The 20,852-nt window shown below is 45.5% G+C and overlaps 1 protein-coding gene across 1 annotated transcript; it reads right to left on the bottom strand.

The window, feature by feature from the left end:
- Nucleotides 1–3,508: 3,508 nt before the first annotated feature.
- LOC110204396 (uncharacterized) lies at nt 3,509–20,841 on the bottom strand. Its single transcript, XM_078150589.1, is given in 20 exon segments — nt 3,509–3,992; nt 5,609–5,752; nt 14,234–14,395; nt 14,594–14,818; nt 14,850–14,924; nt 14,927–14,996; nt 14,998–15,064; nt 15,117–15,253; nt 15,445–15,789; nt 15,857–15,998; nt 16,038–16,091; nt 16,126–16,271; nt 16,274–16,382; nt 16,384–16,739; nt 16,932–16,981; nt 16,984–17,076; nt 18,978–19,074; nt 19,076–19,223; nt 19,903–20,077; nt 20,338–20,841. Coding segments are annotated over 18 exon segments (2,517 nt in total). The 5' UTR covers nt 20,429–20,841; the 3' UTR covers nt 3,509–3,992; nt 5,609–5,752; nt 14,234–14,258.
- Nucleotides 20,842–20,852: the final 11 nt, after the last annotated feature.

Here is a 20,852-nt window from a genome sequence, read left to right as displayed (position 1 = left end):
AGGGCAAAGCAAGGGAATCCTGCCTCAGCACCAGCAAAGAGATCCCTGTAATCCCTCTCTGATCAGTCACTCGATTCCCCCAGAAGCTCCTGAGGCAGCTGCCACCTGTGGGGCTGTGCCCAGGGACTGGGGCTGGGACTGAGCTTCTCTCTCACTGCAGACACAGTCTTTTCCTATTGATCTTCTAAGTTGTCTTTGGCGTTTGTGGATTGAGAAGTCTGGAAACCACCACAGCGGCCAGTGAGTCAGTCCTCTGAGGCCTGCTCCAGGTTTGCTGAGGCCTATTTTGCCTGCACACCCATGCGGACCTGCATTCCTCTCCCCGCCCTGTGCAAAATACCTTTCTGATCAACCATCCAGGTTGTCTTGGGCTGGAAATTTGTTCCCGTCTGTCTGTTTGTGGGTTCTGTTGCTTTAGAATTTGTTTAGAGCCATTTTTTACAGGTATTTGGAGGGGTTTGGGGGAGAGCTCAAGCAAGTCACTGCTTTTACTCTACCATCTTGGCTCGGCCCCCCCACCAAGTGTTCTGTCCATAGAACCATTTTACTTTTTATTTTTTCTGGTTGTTCTAAACACTTTGAGACTTGATTATATTTGGTCTTACACTGACTTTTGCCTTCTGATTTGTGTGTGTGGTGGTCTTTGATCTTTCCACCCAGAGAGTAAAGTCTTTGAGGAGAAGAATTTAAAGCAATAGGTGTCTTCCTAAAAACTGCTGTTTGTAAATGGAATTTTTTGGAACTTGAATCTGATTTTAAATATTCCAATGTAGTGTACTTAAAGGAATCCATGGATAAATCTTTTTGTAAAGAGTCACTCTGTCAGTTGGGTGAATGCAGGTCTTTATAACTGGATTCTTCTGAAAGTGCAACATTCTTTTTTTTCTTTTTTGGTTAGGCAATTGGGGTTAATAGACTTGTCCAGGGTCACAGAGCTAGTAAGTAACAAGTGTCTGAGGCTGGATTTGAACTTAGGTCCTCCTGACTCCAAGGCTGGAGCTCTATCCACTGTGCTGCCTAGCTTCCCCAAGGTGCGACATTCTTTTAAAAACATTATTATTATGGGTGAGTTTTAACTTACATGAGGCCTAATTTGAAATACCTTGGAACAATGGCATAAGGAGACTGAGAGGGAAGTCTGCAGGTCAGGAGCTTATGGAGCTTATGGAATATTACAGCATCTAGAAGAGACTACGTACTATGGGAGGAGGAGGTCCCAGACCCCTCGATCCATACTAGGGCACTGAAGTGGGGATAAGTACAAGCAGTTTTGTTGCCCGTTACCCAGCTCTGGGCCATAGATCCAGGGTGGACTGAAAAGGGGTCCTGCACAGGGGAGTGACATTCTGTTCCTGGTTAGGGAAGAATTGGGTGATGTAACTAGAAAGGAGAAAATTCAGGAGCCAGCGGCAGTAGCATCAGAGGTATGGCTCAGATATTAGGTCCAGAGCAGGCTCTTATAAGCAGCATCTAACCCAGTGGACAGAGGGATAAAGCAAGAATCCCAGAGCAAAGAGGACCCTACCATTCTGTCACTCTAAACCAACAGAGCTTTCTGGTTGGCTGACGAGCACAGGGTCCAGCAGCAGTGTACTCTAGCATAGACCCAAACCCAGGAAGAAACTTGCAGAGCTCAGACCAGGGGGGCAGCAATCAGATTTTGCCCCAAAGCAGACCTCTTTGGAAGCACTGAAACCTTGTAAGTCCTCAGGCTGTCCCTGAGATGCTAGAATAATACAATACTCAATACCCCAAGAAACCAGAAACAGGACCAACCTAGACCTTCCCTGTAGAAGTGTAGTGGAACCCAGCCCTAATAGCAAGACTGAAGTCAAGAAGTAGGATGGAAGAATGGGCCAATAAAAAAAATAGCCCTATGATAATAATAATAGTGTCAAGGATGCTTAAGACACAAATGCAGAAGAAGAAAATGACTCTAAAACGTCTATAGCATTGCCATGGTTCAGGCCCGAATTCAAGTAGATTTCCTAGAAAAGATGAAGCAAGAGTTAAAAAAAAATTAAACTTAAAAAATAAATTGAATGAGAAAATTGGAGGTAAAAATTGGAAAAGAAAGCATTAAAAAGGGAATTGACAGCTTGGTACATGACATACAAAACCTTATCTAAGCAAAAAACTCCCTGAAAATTAGAAGGTACCAAATAGAAGCCAATGACTCCATAAGATAGTAAGGTATGTAAAAACAAAGTCAAAAGGCTGAAAAGACAGAAGAGCATGTAAGATATCTTAGAGCAAAACCAACTAATCTGAAAAAACAGATTAAGGAGAAGAAATTTAAGAATCATTGGATTGTCTGAATACCATGACCAAAAAATTTTTAAAAAGAACCTAGCCACTCTGTTTCAAGAAATTTAAAAACTCTCCAGATTTCTTATAACCAGAAGGCAAAGTGAAAGAATCTACCAGTCACCTCCTGAAAGAAACCCCTATATGGAAACTCTCAGGAAATTTATAGCCAAAATTTAGAGCTTCCTGGTCAAAGGAAAAAAAATACTTCAAGAAGCTAGAAGGAGAGAATTCAAAAACTGAGAAGCCATAGTCACAATTACATAGGATTTAGTAGCCACCGCTATAAAGGATTTGAGAACTTGAAATATATTCCAGAAGGCAAAAGAAATATGGGCTTACACCCAAGAATAACTCACCAAGCAATAACGAGTTTAATGCTGCAGAGGAAAACAAATGGATCTTTGACGAAATAGAGGACTTTCAGGCTTTCCTGCTGAAAAGACTAGAGTTTCAGAGAAACTTTGAAGTTCAAACTCAGGAGTGAAGAGAAACTTAAAAAGAGAAACTTGAATGAGCAACAACAAAGGACTAAACACAGAAGAACTGCTACATTCAGTTAAGGGGAGATGATTCATGTGTTCCCCACGAACCCTGTCATCATCAGGGTTCATAGAGGGAGTCTAATTAGACAAGGCTTGGGAATGCTTCTGTTATGTCTTGATGATATTGAGAAAAGAATGGAAAGAATGGGGAGGAAGAATCTACTGAGGGGAAAGGAAAAGGGAGGTTAAAGGCAATTACCACATATAATCAGGGTGCACAAGGAGAGGGGGTGGGGAGGAGTGGCTGATACTTGAACCTCACTGTCATCTGAATTAATCAAAAGGAAGAACAATACACACACAGTTGGGCATAGATATAAATTTCACTGAATGGGAAAGTAGGAGGGGAGGGGGAGAAGGTGAGAGGAGGAATTAGAAAGATAGGTTAAGGAAAGGATTAATTAGAAGTACAATAAGCTCTAAGCTTGTAGAAAAACATTTATAACTCTTTTTGAGGCAGCCAAGAATGGCAGTCTGCAGGGGTGCCCATACATTGGGGAATGGAGGAACAAGTTATGGCATATAAATGTGATGGACTACTATCGTGCTGCACTTTTAGCAGTGGAATAGTGACCAACCAAAATTCCAGAGGACTAGTGATGAAACATGTTACCCATCTGTTGATGACGAGATGAAAGACTCGGAAGAATCAGACATGTTAGTTTTGGACTTTATTGATGTAGAAAGCTGTTTGGAGTGACTATACAAGTATGTAATGGGTTTTGTTTTTCTCATGTTCTCAGTTGGGGGAAGAATATGGGATATGTGTGTGAGAAAGTAGATTTTGGCTGATTCATTCAAATTTCAAAAAGGAAAAAAACCCATTGATCTTCCAAAAAAAAAAAAAGAAAAGGAAAGTGATGGGGAAAATGTCAATAATGTATATTAAACTTCAAAGTGTGTCATGGGAATGGGATTGTTTTTTCATCTTCCTCAGAAGCGGTTCAACATTTCCCAGCACACCCCTGGGTGGAGCAGTCTGGAGAGTGAGTACAATGGTAGGGAGCAGCATGGGTAGGCCCCCCTCAAGAAACGGTGAGGTTTCTATGGGCTCACTAATCCTAGAAGCAGGCCTTAGGACAGAGTCATCCTGGTGGACAAGGCAGATGGCAGAGAGGTAGAACAGCTTGGAGGGTAAGTCTAAGAATAGAAAAATGAAGAATCTTATCAAATGAGAGGAAATTGTTGATTGATAAGTATCTATGCATTCATTAAATAAACATTTATCGAGTACCTATTACATGCAAGGTCCTGTACTAGGGGTGAGGTTTAGTCCAGTTTTCCAAAAGGCTTGCGTTTTCATTGATAGAGATATTCATGATGCCTGCCCATCCTATGTGACTCTTGTCCATGTCTTCCTATATTTGCCAAGGGGGGGGGCACGCTACCCAACGTCCTGGGGAATCTTCCTGGAATTCCCTATGTAACATGAGGGAACTAGAAGAGGCCATCTCTCAGTTATATACACTAGACCTTAGAGGCTGAGTATCCATTACAGACAGTGGATGCTAGAGACCATCTACCTATTATAGATGCTAGACAGAGGCCATCTGTCCATTATAGACACTGGATACTGGAGGCCATCTGTCTGTTACAGACATTAAACACTAGTGGCCACTAGTTCATTTAAACACTAGAGTCCATCTGCTTCTTATAGATCCTAGAGGCCATCTGTCCATTATAGACACTGGACACTAGAGGCTATCAGTCAGTTATTGACACTGGAACTAGAGGGTGCATCTCAGTTCTCTGTTGCTCTTACCAAAGGAGCTTTGCAGTTACCCAGCGGTAATCTATCTTGTTCTTTTCGCTTCAAACTTGAGTCTAGCTCTTTCCTATTTGCAGTGTTTGCTGAAGATATTTTTATGTGTATGATAGTATATTCTATTTATATCATTATATAATTTAAATTCAAATATACAACATATAATTTTATCTAATATACACCTATGCACATAACATTTTATAAAATATGAGGACAAATTCTATATAAATATGTATATAAATAATATATATTTACATATACACATACAATACATACATATGTACACATATACACACAGTGAGAGACAAGTTCTATAGGCTATTCATCCAATTCTATATCATAGTCTGTCCATATAAATGTATCTCATAGTCTAAGCCATTCTTCATTCATTTGGTTTTTCCTACGTGGATTTTCAAGCAAACATTCTTGAGCAATTATGTATCTATGTTAGGAGGCTCTGCAAAGTTTCAGGTCCGGATGCAATCAGCAGAATGGCATTTGCAGAAAGTAATATTTGGAAGATCTCACTATCAATAGGGGATACCTTTTGACTTTTGAGTCTTCCCTTGATCTCCTCCAAGGTCGTTCAGTTAGAAAAATAAAACAACAATAACAACAACAACAACAGAGTCCCTGTGCTCAAGGAACTGATAATTGAATTGTGTGGGGCAAGAGAAATGAGGCACATATATAAGTGGATATCACGCAAATAGTATGAGTAAGGACAGAAAAAAGGGTCTAAACAAAGTGCTGTGAGAAAAAGGAAGACAGAGGGATCATGCAAGTCTTGGTAAAGGGAAGACTTCATGGAGGGAATGACATTTGAACCCGAGTCCAAGCTGTGTTAGGTATTATCACATTGTTTAATACCCTTTGGGAGGATTTCTTTTAATCAAGGCAGTTTTTGCTATTGTATTATCTGATTTTTATTGAAGGAAACTATGTTATGCATTAGGTATCATAGATAATGAATTAATTTAGTAATACTTACCATGTCTGTACTAAACAGCGCAGACAAATCTAGCAGAAAAAATAGATAAGAATATCTTTGGGGGTATCAAATTAGAGGATGTATAAAGTCCATCCAGTTCAGGTCTGTGCTCCATAGCCTTGCACCTGGGATGGTCTAGTAGGTCTGGAAGAATAGAATTAACATCTCAAGAGTCCTTAAGTCTGTTAAGTCTGGATTTAGAGACTCTGGAATAATCTCAGCATGCCAGAGTATGAGCAAATTGGCTACATCCCCTATATACCTAGGCATCTAGTGGTACAGGGTAGCGTAATGGCTGCTATGATGACCATTAATTTGGACTCCAGCTAAGCTACAAGAAGGAGTTCCTTCTGGTATAGATCATTTTTGATAAGCCACTACTTAATGGTATTCCCAGATTGAATTTTGGGTCAATGACTTAATATATGGGAATGACAACCATCTATCCAGGAGTGGAGTTCATCTGATGTTGGCTGGTAAGAATGCATTTACTTGGGGTCTTACAAATCTGTTCAACAGTGCTTTGAAGTGAAGAGAAAGTGGGAGGGGGAAAACTGCATACACACACACACACACATGTATGTACTCATACAAACATATGCGTGTATACCCACATATGATATATGTCATAAGGCATAGGTACAATGTAGAAAGAATAACAGTTGAACTCCTTAGATATTCACAGGAGACAAAATCCAAGAAAGGAGCCAGTAGTAAAAATCCTGGCCTGAGATGTCTCTACATGAATGCACAAAGGATGGCTAACAAGAAAGATTAACTTGAGATCTCAGTACAAGGAGGTATATTTGATCATATAGGTATCACAGAGTAGGTGGGATGGGAACTATGACTTGAATATGCCTCTGGAAGCTATTTTTTAGCTAAAAGAAACCGAATGGGTAAAAGGGTGTGAGATAGGTAGGGTAGCACTATATATTAAGATGGTATACTTATGTGAAGAAATGCGGAACCATAGTAGGAAAGCATGATAGAGAACATGGTAAAAATCCTTGGTAGGAGAAACAGAAACACCATTGTTATTGTCATATATTTCAGACTACTTGCATAGAAAAAGGAATAAATTATGAAAATGAGAAACATCACAAGCCAATTACAGAATTATGTCTAATGAGACTAATGGGGATGCGGAGGAAAGTTACCAAGCTTTCTAGATTTCAAAAAGATATACCAAATAGGAAAGTAAATACAAGTAGCAGAGGAAGAATCTGAAAACATGGCCTGAGCCAGTTAGCAGACTGTCTGTCAGAAGTGCTGCAGCATACACTGAGCTGATGCTGGTGAGGAAGAATAAAGACTACAAAAAGTGGTTTCAAACAAAAGCTATTCTAGTGGGGGGAAGAGCTGAGCAAAAGAAGAGCTATAGAATTGATATTTTGGTAGGGAAAGCAGTGATAACATGACCAAAAAGGAAGGGCTGCTCAGTGTTGACTTTACTTCTGCTTTCTTTGCCATGGAGAAGGATCTTTAGACTAGAGAAGACAGAACCCAAGTGGCCAATAGAGAATGAACACCCAAGGTAATTCAGAAGGCAGTAAGAGAGTACCCAGCTATGCTTGATGAGTTCAAGTTAACCACATGCTTAGGTACTGAAGGAATTGGCAGATGTAAGTACTGAGTCATCAGTGATATTGGAAAGTTCGTGGCTAGTGGAAGAGGTTCTGTTGGATTGAAAGGACTAAAGTCCTGATTTTCAAAAAGGGAAGAGAATGGAGCCTGAAAAATATAAGCCAGTGAGCATATCTTTGATTGCAGGGAAAATTCTAGAACATATTATTAAAGGATGGTTAGTGAACATTTAGAAAAGGAAGTGGTGATGACAAAGAGCCAGCATGACTTTATCAAGAACAGTTCAAGCCAGGCAATTTATTCCTTATTTGACAATATTATTAACCTGGAGATAGCACAGCTTGGTGGGTAATGAGTGGGCCCGTGAGTCAACAATGTCTGGATTTCAGCACTACTTCTGTCAAATTTAAGCTGTGGGACTCTAGGCTGATCACTTAGTCTTTTAGGACCCTAAGCAACTTTGAAATTACAGAGGAATTACTGATCTGCATTAGTATAACCTTCATCAATGGAGAGAGTTTCCATACTGGAAGTCTCCCACAGTGATGACATCATAGATCTGGATCACCACTTGCAACAATAAAAGCCCCAAACCATGTTGGCAGATTGAGATATGCTAAGGAAATCTTTTTTAACCCTAGGCTTTACGAAAATATTTGATGACGTTTCTGATGCTATTTTTATAGAAAATATGGAGGGAAGTGGGCAGGTGATAGCACAATTAGATAAATCCAAAACGAATGGAAAATCTGAACTAAAAAGGTAATCATTAATGGTTTGAAGTCAACATAGAAATATATCTCTAGGGCAGGGGTTCTGAAAATGGGGTATGTGAACTTTTGTTTCTATTTTGTTTATGTTTCCTTTACAGAATACATATGAAATACATAATCCTATGTATTTCATTTTAGGTACTTACAAACAGTATTCTGAGAAGGTATAGACTCCATCAGACTGTTGCCGAAGGGGTCCCATGACACAAAAAGGATGAAGAACCTCTGTTGCAGTGGAGCACCTCAGAGAACTGTGCTTGGCCTGGTACTCCTTCACATTTTTATGAATGACTTGCCTACAGGCACACAGTAGATAGCATTCTTATAAAATTTGCTGATGACTTAAAACTGAGGGTGATAGTGAGGATCCATGAAGACCTTAGTGGGCTCAAACATTGGGTGGATTCAGGGAAGATGTCATTTCTTGGGGATAAATGAGAAATGTTTTATTTAGGTTTAAAACATCAGTTTTACAAATGGAAGATGAAAGAGGCGTGACTAAAATAATGCATATATAAAAAACAACTAAGGGTTGTACTGCAGCACAAGATGAATGTAAGTCAATAGCGTGGTTTGGCATTCAAGGAAACTCATATGATCTTGGGCTGTACTAAGAGAATATTTGCTTTCAAAAAGAAGGAGGCTGTAGACCTGCTGTATTCTGCTCTAGCTAGAAAGTATCTGGGAGTATTCTATCCATTGTGTTTTATCCCTATATTCTGGGATGTATATCTCAGAAAGGATATTAGTAAGTTAGAGAGGAAGCCAACTAGAATGGAGGAGGGCTTTGAGTCCATGTCATTTGTGGATTGGTTGAAGAAACTTCATATGTTCAGCCTGGAGGAGAAGAGAGTTGAAGGGATGTGATAACTTTCTTTGTAGGGATTTGTTATTGTTCATTTGTTTCAGTTGTGTTCAACCCTTTATGACCCCATTTGGGATTTTTCTGGCAAAAATCCTGGAGTAGTTTGCCATTTCTTTCTTCAGCTCATTTTACAGATGAGGAAACTGACACAAACAAGATTAAGTGACTTGCCCAAGGTCACATGGATGGTAAGTGTGTGAGGCCAGATTTAAATTCAGGAAGATGAATCTTTCTGAGTCCAGGCGTCGCACTCTATCCACTGATGCACCTAGCTGCCCTTGGAGGGATTAGACTGACTCTAATTGATCCCAGAGGGCCGATGGAGCAATGGGTGAAAATTGCAAAGACGGAAATTTAGAATGGATGTCAGGAAAAATCTATTCAAAAGTGGAATTAGATGTCTTTGGAGTTAGTGAGTTTCCCTTCATCAAAGGTTTTCAAGCAAATACTGGATGTACCCTTGTTAGGTTTATATCGAAGGTTGGGCTATATAATGGTGGATGTCCTTTCCAACTCTGAAATTCTGTGATTCTATGCTTAAGGGACTCAACAGTCAGGTGAAGGAGCAGAGCTCTGCCTGGGGAAACAAGAAACCCTGGTTCCATCCCTAGGTGCTTTCAACTCTAGAATTCAGATGGATCTATAATCTTATTTATTTGGATGTTCCCTTCAACCATTTTTATGTCAATTAATCCAAAATTGCCCATCTTGTGAAATACTTATTTATATCTTCCTAATGAGGTGTTCATGCAATGGGTTACTAATGGCCTTTTTTGACTTTTGGCATTGTGAGGATACCTGTGAATCATTTGGGCTCCCCACCTTTTATCCCCCCCCATTACATGTCCATGTCATTTTCTTGTCCTATCATAGATTTCTCTGATGATATCTTTTACTTTTATTCTTCCCTAAAGTTCCTTATTGGTTTTATGTTGCCGACTGCTCACACACACCATGGGTCTCTCCACTGCCATTTGTGTGATATTCATTTTCAGTTCTTTGAAGTCGGTTGTTATCTTTGTCTCACGGCCACATACCAACGGGTAGAATATTGGTATTTAAAAACAGACCTTTGTTTTGAGGTGAAGGGAGTCACAAAAGATGCTTTGTTATTTTCTGAAGGCAATCCAACCTGCTCTTCTCCTCTTGGATTGTTCTGAGCCCAAGCTGTCCATTTGTACTCGCTGTCTTAGATATACATACTGTTGAACCAGCTCTAAAGGTCATTCATCCAACTGCATATCACAATTAGCCTGATAGATATTCTGCATCTATTTAGTCTTTCCTGTGTGGATTATCAGGGCATTGTCTTCTGAGTGGGTAAAGATCTCTTCCAGAAGTTTGCAATGTGCCAAGGCTGGATAAAACAAGCACAATTTCATTTGCCAACAGGAACATTCTGGAGGACCTCCGCGTTGACAGAGAATATTTCTTTGTCTTGGACTTTGTAATGGATCTTCTCAACGCCATTGAAAAAATCTTTGGTAAGGATCTAGTTCTCTGTTTTGTACCCTGCCTGGTGGGTTTTTAAAAATTAATTAATTAATTTTTAGTTTTCAACATTCGCTTCCACGAGATTTGGAACTCCAGATTTTCTCCCCATCTTGTCCCTCCCCCCACCCAAAGATGGCATGCATTTTGAGCACTCCTTCTCCTAATCTGCCCTCCCTTCTATTTCTCTCCACCCTTTCTCTTATCCCCTTCCCCTTAAACTTTCCCATAAGTCTGCCTGGTGTTTTGTGACAAGTTTATGACAAGTTTACTGAGCACGGTTATCTCTGTTGTTGGGTTAGCTAGGTGGTATCAAGATATTATTTATGTCTTGGAATCAAGACGACTCCTCTTCATGAGTTCAAATCCAGCCTCAGATACGAGTTGTGTGACCCTGAGTAAGTCACTGAATGGTGTTTGCATAGAAAGGCCTGGCCTAGTATGGTCCTTGGGGTCACCGAGTATTCGACGTGACTTAACAACTGAACAACAAAAATATCTCTGTTGTTATATCTTTCAAAGTATCTTGAATGATTTTGATGGATGGATAGGAGACATCTTGTTGGAAGAGAGACTTTATGGTGGCATTTTGTTCAACCGAATCATATCTGTTTTTCATAATCGATGAATAGCACTCTCATTGAGCATGCTCTTAATTCATGTATTCAAAGTATTGCGTATGGAGAAGGAAGCAGATGAATAAGTCTGTGGTTGTTTATGTTCTCTCAGTTGCCTTTTTTCCATAATTGAGGAACTCTCAGATTCCCTCCCCGCTCAATCTCCATTGTCATTTGGGTGATATTCCCTCCTCCTGCCACATTTGGCATCTTTTCCTTCTTTGGGTACGTGGTGAATGATCCTTCAGTGCCCTCACAATTGCCTTCAGTGTGATTCTTCTCTATACACAAACCTGCTACTTTTCCTGGTTCTGATCACAGTATCCTGGTCTGATCTCTCTGCGTTGATGGGAAGCTCCTTGAGGGCAAAAACCCAAGGATACTAATGTTCATAGGATAATGTGACGAAAGCCGAGAAAAGTAGTAAAATTAGAACAAGTGTACATAAAAGAGATGTATGCTGAAAGCAACACAGCTGTGGAGGTGTTGAAGGATCTAGTTCACAGGATAGGAAAAGGGGAGGAAATACCAAAGCCATGGAAAAATAGCTTTACTAATTTAATATATTATTTATTAAATCATTATTTATCAATACCAAAAAAGGTTACTGAGAGAAAAGGAACAACTTCCATTATTTCTGCCTCTCCTGTAAGCACATCCATACAGCAAACGGGCTGTGGAATAAATTGCTGTGATACGTTCAAGAAGTTCTTACTGGGAACCTCTATAATGATCACTAACATAGAGCTCTTTAAGGTTTATGAGGTGCTTTCTTCACCACACATGGTAGGTAGGCAGCATAAATGTTCCCGTTTTAGAGAGGCGCAAACTGAGTCATACAAACCCAGTAGATGTTGGAGCGGAGACTTTAACCAACATCTCTTGACTCCAAGGCCAGTGTTCTATGCACTATACTACTTTCCTTTTTTGCGCTAGATCTGGCCTTGTTCTAGATGCTATGAAAGATACAAGAGGAAAATACATAGAATTACAGAATGTTAGAGATAGAAGGGTCTTTGGAAATCATCCAGGCCGACTTTCTCATTTTGCAATTGAGAAGAATGAAGCCTAGAGAAGATGAGGACTTCTCTGAGCTCACACAGCTTGTTGGTGGCAGAGATCAGACTAGAAAAAAGGCCTCTGGATGTCTACACTGGTTTTCTTTCCTATATGCCAACTGCCGTCTTGATATCCTTGCCCTCAGGGAGCTTACCACCAGACTAACATAAGAAGCAACCAGCAGAAAATCACAGGCCAGTTTATAATCAAGTAAAATTAAATGTAATCAAGGACCAAGAGTGTTGGGATTGTCCAAAAGTGATAGGGGTGATCTGAAAGGCTAGAATTTCATGGATGAGGTGGGACTTGAACTGGGCAGACCCTAATGTATCGTATGGATTTGGAGGGGGAGAAAAGAGGACAGTTTAGCAGAGGAATCAGTTTAATCAAAGGCAGTGAAGAGTAAATGAGCATGGGAGACATTGAGGGGCTTCCTCCAGCCGGATTTCAGCCAAGAGGGTGCCCTAGAGATAGGGCTAGACGGCTGGGGTGGGCTTCGGTTATGCGGGACCTTGCTTCCGTAACCTCATTGAGGGTCTCCATTCTGTGTTTGTTCACTGGACAGAAATTATGCTGGTTACAACTTATCTTAAAGAGTTATTAAGAGGGATTGCTTTTATGGAAGTGCTTTGAGTTTGGGGGAGATAAAGAGCCACCTAGATGCCTCTGCTTTAATCATCAGTGTACTTCTTGGAACCTCCCTGCTGTAATCCAGTCCTTCAAGTCCTCCAGTGTCTACTGAAATTTTCTAAGCATTGCATAGGGCCGATCTCTGTTATGGCTAAAATAACCCCAGGGAAATCACAGCCCTTTAAGTTTGCCATGCCTAGAGATTCTCACCCCAGGATATTCCTAATCACTTTATCAGGAGGCTGGGGAGCCTTCAGAGAATGATGCCAGATCACCCCTTTCAGCTGGGCTGTAGCAAACATAGTCCCCTGTCAAGACACAACAGCAATATTTGCAAATACCGCCTTGTAGAAATAACATTTGCTTCCAGTGTCTCCCGTTCTGGCTTGGCACTCTGAGAAAATGCCTCCTCTCTTAGCATGGGGAATTTATGGGCTTCTATGGGCACAGTTGCCAGAAAACTTAAGCCACAGCTTTTCGCTGAGTGAACCTACGCTAGTCTCGTGTATAGGCAGCGTAGCTAGTGTTTACTGAGAGCTATAAGGTTTGCAAAGCTCTTTACTTGCTATTTCCTTTAATCCGCACAACAACCTTGCTATTGCCACCCCCACTTTACAGGCCAGAAAACAGAGACTGATAGAAGGTAAGTGATTTGTATCTAGAGTCACATAGTAAAAGTCTGAGGCAGGATTCAAACTCCGGTCTTCTTGATTCCAACTCTAACTCTATTATAAGGTTAAGTAAGAGTAAAGCAACTGCCTGCTTGCATGAAATTTTGGGGAGCTTCTAACTGAATATACTGGCCCCTAACCAGTTTGCTTTTAGCTTAATGATTAATCTTCTGTTAAAAAAAGAAAAGACAAATCTCTCTGAAAAGGGTATCATATAAAGCCTTGTTGTCATTAACCTCTCAGTACAGATGAATTTGCCATTTCCTCATCTCACTTTGATGGGGAAGTGGGGAGAAAGAAAAAGAGGGGATGATGATATTAGAGAGGGATAAGGCATCAAGGTAATCCTAAGAAAGGGAAAAGAATGAGTGCAAAAAGGATAGATTGGAGAATCTGAAGAAAGTCACGATTCCACAGTTAATTTTGTAATATTTGTTCTTAGCTGGGCCAGGAGTAAGACTCAACCCTCCTAAATTTTCGTCTAGCACACGTCCCACCAAAGCAGAGTTTCTCTTGACACACACTGTACATTTTCCACCACAATAGCAAACTGGAACAGTGAAGGAAATATCCCTTGTGAGCCTCTTAATGCTTCCTAGCAGGATACCCAGCATTGTAACTTCCCACTTTCCGGAGTCAGCATTTAGAGATGGTTGTAAAGACACAAACAATTTACCACACAACCCCCTGGACAGTGAACTTCAGTAAATAGGTTCTTGAGGAAAGATTTAAATGGAAAGGACAATGGCTATAAAAACTTAACAGGAATTCATTAGACTCCGCAGATAGAACAGATAAAAGACCCATAAGTACAGACAAGAAGTGGAAGAAAAATCCTAAATCATTAAGATGCAATGAAGCTGTGTCACACCACATTATATGGCTCATCGTAGAGGGCCTGGTCAGTGGATGTTCAGCTTTGGGGCACTCACATGATATTTGCGCAGCTGGTGGCAGTCACTCCTTCAGAATAGAACCCGAACACAAGTGGGACAGAGAGAACTGCAGTGACACCAGCCAGGGGAACTCACCTTCCTCTGCCTCCGAGCAGTTGGGGCACTGAGCTGCAAAGCCCTGCGGCATGCCACACTCGGCTGTTCAGGAAGAAGGCCGGGGCAGACTGAGCCTGGGGTGTAGCCCCACCCCATCCCGGCACAGTGCAGGGCAGGGGCCACCCCAGAGGGCACACGCAGGGCAGGCCCCCCACCCCAAGGCAGACAGGGGTTTGGACTTCCCCCAGAGCTCTGGTCCCTGTTCCTCTGCAGCTCCTGCCAAAGGATGAGCTAACTCACCTACCCCTTGCTGGGAGGACAAGGCTATCTGGAAGAGCCAATAGGCTTGGAAGTTGTTTCTCCAACCCAGGCCCAAGCGATAGTGGGCCAAGGTGACCCTAAGCGGCAGCTCCTCATTCTGCTGGAGCTGCTGGTTGGTGTCAGGCAGAGGGCCAGTGATCTGAGAGGGTCCTACAGGAGGGGGCAAGTGGGAAGGGGAGGGGGAGGGGGCAGAGGAGGATGAGAAGAGAGCAGAGGGGTGGCCAGCCTTAGCACTGGGAAGGGCCAGGCCCTGAGAAGGAACGGCTTAGCCTTGATTCTGGCATTGAAGGGCCTGAGGGGTCCCAGGCAACGCCTGCATGGCTCCAAAGAAGAGAGAGGCTGAGTCTGCAGCAGGGTCTGGGGGCAGTGACTGGGACAAAGGCAAAAAATCTTGGAGAGGGGAAGGGGCCCTGGGGTAGGGAATCTGAGGAGACTGGAGCTGGTGAAGGTGGGAAGCGGCCCCACTGGGAGTTGTGGCAGGAAGCTCAAATCTGGTCCCTACATCATAGAGGGTGTTGGGGCTATGGCTGGAGCTGGGCCAGCCCAGGGGGTGATGGCTTCAGACGTTCTCTCAGCCACCGGCCTGACATCGACAGCTGGGGTTGGCACAGCCCCAAAGCCAGCTGCGCCAGCCACCAGCTGGGGCGGGGCACAGCAGCCTCGGCCGCATCACTGTCCAGCTGAGGCTGGGGTTCAGCAGGCTCCGGTGTGTGCTGAGGCCAAAGACCAGCTACTTCGGCCTTAGACAGAAGGCAGGGCCTAGCTGCATCACATGCTGGCCGAGTCAGTGGTCTGGCTGCTTGTGTCCTGGGGAGAACCCAGGGCCCAACTGTGTCTGGAGCCAGCTGAGCCGGAGGCCAGTCTGCTTCTGATTTAGGGACCATGCAGAGCCTGGCTCCATCAGGTGCTGCCTCGACCTGAGGCCTGGCTGCATGGGACTTTGAGAGCGCTGCTGGGGGAGCCTCTGCTTCAGCTCTATTTGTTTTGGGAAGAACCCAGGGTCCGCTGATATAAGTTGTTGACTGAATATGAGATTGAGAAGCTGGTTGAGTTTGGGGTCTACCTCCATCTGCCTTCGAAACACTGGGGAATCTGCCTGTTCCAGTTACCGGAAGAGGCTGTGATCCAGATGCCAGTGGAGATTTAGAGAGAGCCCAGGGACCCCATGGTATCAACTGCCCGTTGAGGCGTCTGGGCTCGGCTGGCCACCCGCTGAGGCTGAGGCATATGGGCTGGGCCGGCCGCCCACTGAGGCTGGGGCGTCTGAGGTCCAGCTAGAGCTGTGTGGGGGACAACTGAGGGCCCAACTGGATTGGCTTTTGGATGAACCTGGGGTCCAGCTGTTTTCTCAGTCTGTTGAGTCTGGGGTTGCCCTTTACTGGCACTCAAGTGAGGCTGGGGCCTAGCTGCCTCAGGGGCTGACTGAGTCTTTGGTCTGGCTGGATTCTCAGCTTTACTGAGGCCCAAGGGAGTCGGGGCTCCTGCTATTTCAACAGCTACTTGAGGATTGTCCAGTCATCTGCTCACCCTGCCGAGGCCGCGATCCGGCTTTGCTGGGAGCTGAGTGGACCTGAACCAGGGCTGGCTTACTGACAGGCCGATCCCATGACATCTGCACCTGGGGCTCTCCAATGGGGCTCCCAGCTGCAAGGGCCCCAGAGGGAGTACCAGGGGCTCAGGTGGGTCCTCAGGGAGGAGCCAAGTGGAAGCTACAGGGAGCTTGGCCTCAGAGAGCAGTTGTCCAGCCAGAGAAAGCTGCTCATCCTTCCGCGCCTCCAAGCCCAGGGGCCACGTCCAGGAGGGCTGGCTGCACCAGCACAGTGCTATCTATGCTGCTGGCTTCTTCTTGGAAAGAGGACAGCTGAGGTGTGACCTCCAACCCCAAGCCGGAGATGGGCAAGGGTGCCCAGGGACTGCTGTCTGGACTGCTCTGTGGAGAGAGACTGCAGGTTAAGCCTAGAGGTTGCTTCTGGGTGGCCCGGACTATGGCATCCATCCAGCTGAGGTATGGGGCTGTGCGGACAGCGAGGATGGGGACGTGGCAGACCTTTGCAGGCTTGCGGACCAGCCCCACAAGCTCCCAGTGATTTCCAAAACGGCAGAGGATGGGGCTGCCACATTGCACCTGTAAGGGGCGGGCGAGGGGAAGTAATGACCTCTCTTCTTATGCGGTGCTCATGTCTTAAGTTTCCCTGCCCCTCCGGGGGCTCCCTCATTACTCTCTTGGCCTTCTCTACAGACCTGGCAGTTACCCCTAAACTGTGTGACTTCTGGCGGATGAGGGAGCCCTCCCTTGCACCCCGGGCCTAGCGTCTACCCAACCGTCTGGGCCTGGCTGGGGATTGCTCCAAATGCAAAGACTCTCGTCTCAGTAGGATGAACTCCCAAGTGATGGCAGGCCCAGGACTGCAGGAGCTTCACTGTCATCCTCTTGGCTGGTGTGAGTCCAGGCTCTTGGGGGTCTAGAGGAGATATGGGGACAAAGTGTGAGGTCGAGTCTAGGCTTGCCTCCCTCAAGCCTGTTTGCGCCCTCTCTCCCAGTCTCTTGCCCACCCTGCCTCCACATCCAGTAATCTCAGAGTGAGGAGAGAGTCCCTTAGAGTAAAGCTTCTGCGTGGACACCCCAAGTGCTGTCTGCCAAGGCCCTGGCCAAGTGATCTCTGAAGAACAAGGCTTTGAATGGGATTTGGGAAACAGACAAATGTTCCCACGATCAAAGAAGAGTGACCTTGCTTTGGACTCCTGGCCCAGCTCTGGGAATGCATTTCAAGAGCAGGCATGGCTTCATCAAGAGCGAGCCAGGCCAGGCTCCCTACCTCATTTGCTTTTGCCAGGAACGAGGGAATGCTACAGAATCTGCTAAAATCGTGACAAAAGGGACAGCAGTGGATAAAGCACCAGCCCTGAAGTCAGGAGGACCTGAGTTCAAATCCGAACTCAGATCAAACACTTGATATTTACTAGCTGTGTGACCCTGGGCAAGTCACTTAACCCCAATTGCCAAACAAACAAATAAATAAATAAGCAAACAGACAAATAAATAAATACATAAAATAGTGACAGAATCCGTCTCGTGCAGTCACTGTGGAAGAGACGGCAACGTATGAACACATGGTTCAGTGTGCACTTGGCGGTGGCTCTCACATGCAGGGTTTTGAGGGCCGCTCTAAAGAGTCCGATATGGGTGGAAGATCCAGGACAGAGTTTGACCTTTGCCCAGGCTTTAACCCAAAGGGCTCAATCAGTAAGAAGCAGGGCTGTCCAAATTTCCCCCTGCTAGGAAGCTCCTAAGACATTCCTTCTCACTCTTTGAACCTTAGATTTACATATTCACCCCTCTATACAGGAGTCAGGAAAAAGCCTTGGAATTTACAACCCTATGTAGGAACTCTGATAAGGAGGAAATGCATGTTGTCACCTCCTTAGCAGATGTTTCGGGGAGTGTCTTATGGGGAGGACTCTTAGAAGTTAGGATAGATTTTCTCTCTCTATCCTGTACCCTCAGATGAATAAACTGAGTCAGTCACTACTGCTCCGCCTGGCCCATGTCTCACGTTTATTTCGCGCCTTTCTGTTTGGTGGACTATCTGGGCGTGGGAACAGGAGGGCCCTTAAACACTGTTTGTTTCAGATTTCTATGAAAGATACAAAGGCAGAAATGGGTAATAATGGCTCATCAGCTTTGCAGATGGGACCGATGAGGGAGGAGCTCAGAGGCAGTGTCACATAGGATCTTGGCAGGCCAGAACAGGAAGCAGGATCTTCTACTTGGGTCACGATTGGCTAAGAGCTGGGAGTTGGGGTGGCTTGCAGGCTCCCTGAGTCAGCACAAGAGCCAAAGGGCCTTTGGCTTGCGTTAGTATTAGAATCTTCAGGAATAGGGAGGGTAGAGTGTCCTGCTTAGAACCCATTGGGAGGACAGCGTATGAGAGAGGTGATGAGCTAGGGGGTGCCCAGGAGGGCTGCTGGGAAGGGAGAGTGTCACTTTATGTCCCAAGAGAAGGTTTAGCCTGGAGACTGGGTAGAGGGGGATGGGCAGAACATGTGCCATTTCCTGCCAATGTGCCCCTGGACCCTCCCCTCCCCAAGCTGTCCTCTCTCCTGTCAAGCCTTGCAGGACCAGGGTTAGGGTCAGAAAGTGCCCTTGGTTTGGAGCCAGAAGGACTTTCTTTTGGAATACCAGCTCTGCCCTCGATGAGAATGCGTAGCTGCCAGCTGCTTGCTTCCTCTTCAGCCATTTTCTGAGCTGCTTGTAGGCTGGGTTCCACCAGTTTGGGGCTAAATCCTTTCTTTGGGCCTGAAATTCTGAGATTTGGGGGGGGGTGAGAGTAGCAGCAAGCTCCCTCTTCCTTCAGGGACTTACTCTGATGCTGATAGACCTGGCATGGCCGATGTCCACTGAAGGGGCAGTTTTGGGGGACCCTGCTAGTGTCTCGGGCCAACTGGATCTGACCCCCAAGCCAGTGTGGCCGGCTGATGAAGGAGGACCATGCCCAGGTCACTCTTGGCTGCAATGGTCCTGACTCGGGGCACAAAGTTGGGGTGCAGGCAGATCCAGGAGCCGTTGAGCCAGGTCCCCAAGCCCCTCATAGGCAGGAGGCCTGGATTTCTGAGGGGCATAATGAGAGGAATTCAGGTCCCTGGAGTGGGAAGAGGAACTCTAGCACCTAGCACCCGGCTTAGACACACAGGACAATCATCAATCCAGCAGTAAGTATTTATTAAGTGGGCTTCTGGGCATGTGTGTGTGTGTGCATGCATGGTGTGTGTGTGTGTGTGTGTGTGTGTGTGTACGTGTGTGCATTCCAGGGATGGGAGAAAGCTGGTATAGTACGAAGATATGGAGATGGGAGAAGGGGTGCCACATATGGCAGATAAGAGAGAAGGCCCATCTGGTTAGACTGGACAATGTGGGAATTGGCCTCAGCTGGCAGGAAGGGGCCAGTGTTAACATGGAGTTTTACTAAAGGCTTGTCAAATTGGATTGAAGCCTTGGATTCAGCCAATACTGCCTGGGAGACTGCATTCCCCCCCCACTGCCCCCCAAACAGTGGAGAGTTCTTATTAATCCCACCCATAATAGAGAAGAGGGGCTCCCCAATCCCACTTAGGCCTCCTCCCCCATCCAAAACCTGCTCGACAGACCTCATCCTTCTTTACACAGGATGGCTGGGCACATCCCCCCCCCTCCTCCAAGGGCCCATCTGTTCTACCCTACTGTGGCCAGCTGGAGAAGCACCGAGTCCCATCCTCCCGAATCCCCTCTGCCCTTTTCTTTGGGCATGTACACATTTCTCAGACAGCTGGCAGTGGAGAGGACCCACCAGCGGTTCAGGAGCACTCCCTGGCAGACCCCAGGCACAGACACCAGCCACGGTGCCTCCTTGTGGCGGCCTGCGACTCCGTTGCTTCTTGGCCTTCTTAGGGTTTCCCAGTTGTGCTTTGACTCCTGAGGGCTGGAGACTATAAATGTGGGAAGGATGGAAAAGGTGGGATGGCAGAGCCCATGAAGCAGAGCCCAAGCTCTCCCCCAGATGGACAGCCTCCCCACAATGCCCCCCCCCATCATCTCCCTGGAATGGTTTTCTTGTTCTATTTTGTTCTAAAAGGATGGGGAGAGGAAGAGAGAGGGGAGGGTGCGGACAAGCTTGGGAGGGAGAGGAGAAGAAAGGAGACCTCAGCTCTGTCTTCTCTCTCACTGGTTTGTGTTTCCTGGGACTTACAGCCAGCAGCACAGGAGAGAGCCAGGCTTAGGCCACAGAGGCCCAGAAGAGCCCTCATCGTCCCATTCCGGTCCACAGGCTGGGATGGCATCCACAGTGCCAAGGGTGCTCGAGCTCTGCCCACTCTGGAGCGGAAATGTTGAGGTCACAGGGACCCCCCAGTGTGACATCTGCGTTGCCAGTCACCGTGCTAGGGGCAGCTCCCCCTGCTTCTGCTGCAGCCCAGCCCACACCCCCATGTTTACCCTTACTCAGTGTCAGCTGATTCAGCCAGAGGCACAGAGGAGAAGGAGGAAGGCCAAGAAACAGAGGGAAGAAGTCTGTCCAGGGCTTAAAGGATGGAGAATGAGCCAGTCATGGGGTCAAACATGATTCTTTACTACCCGAGCCTGCCGGCTTTTCTCTGTGGCCCTGGGGGTGGGGGGTGGCGTGGCAATTGCTGGGATTCTGGGACAGGAAGGTCTGGGGCAGGTCCTTGCAAGTCTCCTGCTGAGTCCATCAGAGGGCTGGTGGCC

Source organism: Phascolarctos cinereus, unplaced genomic scaffold (genome assembly GCF_003287225.1).
Source record: "Phascolarctos cinereus isolate Bilbo 61053 unplaced genomic scaffold, phaCin_HiC Scaffold_341;HRSCAF=945, whole genome shotgun sequence".
NCBI classification, from domain to species: domain Eukaryota; kingdom Metazoa; phylum Chordata; class Mammalia; order Diprotodontia; family Phascolarctidae; genus Phascolarctos; species Phascolarctos cinereus.
The sequence above is the reverse complement of the archived record's forward strand: the minus strand, read 5'-3'. Positions and strand labels throughout refer to the sequence as shown.